The 4354-nt window shown below is 39.5% G+C and overlaps 1 protein-coding gene across 1 annotated transcript; it reads right to left on the bottom strand.

The window, feature by feature from the left end:
* Positions 1–1524: 1524 nt before the first annotated feature.
* On the bottom strand, positions 1525–3489 carry LOC109216537 (xyloglucan galactosyltransferase XLT2-like). The gene is given in 2 exon segments (XM_019380699.1): positions 1525–1866; positions 1869–3489. Coding segments are annotated over 2 exon segments (1479 nt in total). The 5' UTR covers positions 3327–3489; the 3' UTR covers positions 1525–1845.
* Between the last annotated feature and the right edge of the window lie 865 nt (positions 3490–4354).

Below are 4354 nucleotides of genomic sequence, written 5' to 3'. Positions count from 1 at the left end.
ACGGGAGTTATAAGTCTCAACTTTTTTGTCATTATCCTCAATCTTCTCCTCCCCGAACTCGATTCTCTTGGTGAGTTCCTCGAGCATCCTCATAATTGTGGGATCAGTCCCCGAGCCATTACCGTTTGATCTTAACCCGTACCGGTTCAGTCGTCGAGTTTTTTCTTGTTCGACTACACTTGGAGTTTTGTAATGACTTTGAAGCTGAGCGATAGCGACCTGTTGAGCTTGTAGCATCTCGAATATTACTTGGAGGCTGAATCCCCCGTCTCTTATACCCTGTGTTTCCTGGCCACCAAATCGGGCTTTCATGCATACACTTCCTCCAGGGTCTGCGCCTAAATCCGCATCCAAAGCAATGTGCGAACTAACATCGACCGGTTTCCTATTTGGCACTTCCCCAGGGTTAATCGGTGGTACACCGACCCCTACATTGTTGTTTTCTCCATGAAATCCAAGACCCTCATCGCCGTGTACGAGTGAGTTTTGTAAGTTTGACATGTTTTAACCTGAGAATAAAAATTCTTGACAAGAACAAGTGTGAAAATAGCTTGTGTTATCAGAATCAACACTGAAATAATCACTATTATCTTTAGCTCACAGTGGGCGCCAAACTGTTTACCTCGAAAATACAAGTAACAATTAAACTTGATTTATGATTTTAAAGATATGTGATTTAGTTCAATACTAATTAATAACCAAGAAAACTAACGTATAAATGAAGGAAATAAGTAAAATCAAACCAGTGTGCAAGCCAGTCTCGACCTCAAGCTAAGGTGGCCTCGAGGTAGGTCAAGAACAGTAAAGTAAGAACAATAAAGTTAAAGGATAATTCTGATGAACAATGAACGAGGAAGTAAGAGAATGTATTCTTTTGTCAATGATTGATGATGTTTATAAATGATTGGATCCCCTTTTTATAGTAGGGAAACCCTAAATAAGGTACATTTCTATTTTCAGTAAGGAATCTTATTGGGACAACTGTCTAACCGCCTAGTACGGATTCGTACTAACTCGTACAAATCTATTCCTGAATTTACGCCACGATCTTGGGGACGTGGCGGGAATCTTGCTCTTTCTGTTACAAAACCTAACGGCAATATCTCGAGGCCGATGACGTTCGGTCTCGACATTCATCAGTCACTTCGATCATCGAACTTCGAACTTCGAACTTCGAACTCTGCCATCGGCCTCGAGCTCAGTGTACTTCGAACTTACTCTTAAAGTGGTTCGAGTTCGAATAGCTCAGTGTACTTCGAACTTACTCTTAAAGTGGTTCCTCGAGCCCACTATATGGAGCATACTTGATTATGATTTTGACCATATACACTATTCTAAACACAAAGGGCCCACGCATGCTTCTTCAGTTTTGTTTCTAGGACCATTTAATTTATTCCTAAAGCACTTCACTTAAGGCACAGTACTGGCAATTATTATATATATAATGCCAAAGACTATCACAACCTTATAGCTCAATATAAAAAATGTACACTTATTTAACACATTCACAATGCATAAAATTATGTTTTGGAATGTACAGTACTATTACAGCAACCGCGGTCAGAATGCATTCAACATATTTCTCCCCATTTATTTTATACCATTCTCAACACAAAAAATCCACCAATATAAGCTACTTATACTACATAATAAATACATCATATAAATATCAGTAAAAGTTTATATCAACTTCGTCCCAAAATGCAGCTGCTTTCCAATGGTGCACCGTGCATCTGTGGCAGGAAAACAGTAACTAAACTTAACTGCCGCCATGCCCATGCACCTGCAAAGCTGCTGCACTCCCATATCTACCTAAACCTTAATTTCCCCATTTGCAAATTTTTATTACCATTTATACCCTACTTCCGATCCTGCTTCTTGATTCTCCTCAACACACCTTCCACTGCAATATCAAAAGCATCTTTAATGCCATCTATCCCCTCTTTGGGTTTAGCATACACAATCTTCTGTATATTCTCTATCACTTTCTCTCGCATTAACTTTACATTTTCTTTGCTGAATTTTTCAAGAACAGCTTTAATAGAGGACCCATTTTTTACCTCATAACGGTCTATAAAAACCGAGTAACTCTCTGGTTCGCCAGGCAAAAACCACTCGTACTGATAATAAGCCGTTCTCTTCCAGAAAAAGACCGGAATTGAACCGGCCACCATGCAGTCAAAAATAGACCGCCGAGTGAAACTGTCACCTCTAGGCTGTAAGCAGAAATCTGAGTCGAGAAAAGTTTCTAGAATTTCAGAAGTGCCATTGGAGCATTTAGACCCAGCACAGTCCAAAACTTGACACGAGTCCGACTCGCTGTAACAATGACTCAGTAACAAACCTCGAAAATCATTCTTGACAAGTCCACGTGTCGCTCCAGCAAAGCAGAAGAGAGTTTTTCTTTCACGCGAACGGACAAAGTTCTGCCACTGGGTGATGTCATTAGCGGTGCTGGGGTGGAATCCGGTGGGATAAGGCACACCAATATCGAAATAGTCCCAAGGGTTTTTCTCGATTAGAAGGCGCGTGATGTTACGCATTCCCGGCATGTATATACAGCTAGAACCCCAATCTTTATCTTTCGATCGGCGGAAATCCCATGAGATGCGGCCCATGGATATGAAGTGATCCCAACCGTTTTTAGGCTTCATATAAGTTTGATTCTGGACCCAGTTGAGCATCAGCTCGCAATGCATATCACGATCTTTTGCTCTGGAGTTCTTCTTAAACAAGTACTTTCCCACTGCTAGTCCAGCGTAGAACGGGATGTAGAAAGCCGTAGCAGATTCCGGCTCCATAGTCCTGCACCGATAGTTTACCATACGGTTATGGTAAATTAGCTCCAATGCAAACTGGTCCGTCCAATACCACGACCCGATAAGGCTTTCCGGAACAACTTTCGAAAGCCCGGTGGCTCTGCCGCCAAAGCCGTCGTTCGACAGCGCTTGGCATGGCGAAATCCAGGGGTTTAATTCGTGGCAATTTTGTATTAGCTCAGCGTTGAATAATTGGGGGAGGTCATAGACATATACTTTTCCTAAAGGACACAAGTTAGTAATATTATCAACTTCGGTGATGGTTGAAATAGTGGCGGCGGAAGATATAGGGGGGATACGGTGGGGGTGGGATGTGATGTAAATGGAGAAGGGGAGAGAGCGGACATTGAGGAGGAGGAGAATTTGAAGGAGGAGGACGGTAAGAATAAGCCATATACGGGGATTGTGAAAGGAGAGCAAGGGTTGAAGGAAGTAAATTAAGCTTTTGCGATCAGGAATATCAGGAGTTTTGGGTTCTAAAGGAGGTTTATGGAAATTAGGAAGCATGACAATAGTAATAAGGGGTTTTAACTGTTCCGGCGATTTCGGCCGGAAAATTTCGAACAAAAAGTTAGACGGCAGCGGCGGTCGAAAATGGAGGAGATATAAGAGAAAAAACAGAATAAAGCGAGGAGAAATTTTAATCAAAATGCCATGGTGTTGTGTTTTGGTTTCCGTTAATCAAAGGAGCATGTGTCCTAAATATAAGCTTTACACGGCTTCTAGTAGCTAAACCGACACCTCTGGTACCAACTATACACATACGTGTCACTTCGAATTTGATAATTACGGTAAATTGAATTTCTTTCCATATTCAATTTGTTAAGTCGAAGATTTCGGTCTTTCACTACTTACACAGAGAAAGAGAACATTCTACCTTGTTTTACTGAATTGACCTAAAGCTGCTAAAGCTTTTCTTTTTTACCTTAGATAAAGGAACTAGATTTTGACCTAAGTCAACCTCCAATGTGAGCTAAATATGGCTTATAAGCTGCGATTGATTTTCTTTTTCTTCGTTGAAAATTATACTTTTGACGTAACTTAACATCACAAATTAAATGAGAAAATTGTTTAAACTTTTTTACAATTTGAATAGAAGAAAAAGATCATGCAAAATTTTTAAAAGTAATTAAAAAATGGTCCACAAAAATTAATTCATGAGATAAGATTACATAAATCATCACATTTTAAAATGTAACAATCCGTGATATTATGTTAACAAAATTAACCTGATATAACTCAATTCTAAAAATTAATTTATAAGAAAATTGTTCAAAACTATATGAGGAGATAATAACTTGTGTTTTCTCATCTAACATGAGATACTCTTAGCATTTTCATTTATTATAGGTTGTTTCCGATCAACTAAGGGAGCTAGCTCATGATTTGATTGCATAACAGGCAAACATAATATTAACATGCGATAAAAACAAAAAAACATGCGAAGAGTAACAAGTTGTACAAAATCTTGTTAGGAAAGCGACTGGTATGACTGAAACAGCTGTTTTAAATGTGTTGTCGTCATGGTGGGAAAG

The sequence above is a fragment of the Nicotiana attenuata genome, unplaced genomic scaffold (assembly GCF_001879085.1).
Source record: "Nicotiana attenuata strain UT unplaced genomic scaffold, NIATTr2, whole genome shotgun sequence".
Classification (NCBI taxonomy): domain Eukaryota; kingdom Viridiplantae; phylum Streptophyta; class Magnoliopsida; order Solanales; family Solanaceae; genus Nicotiana; species Nicotiana attenuata.
This window is presented reverse-complemented; position numbering and strand designations above follow the sequence as displayed.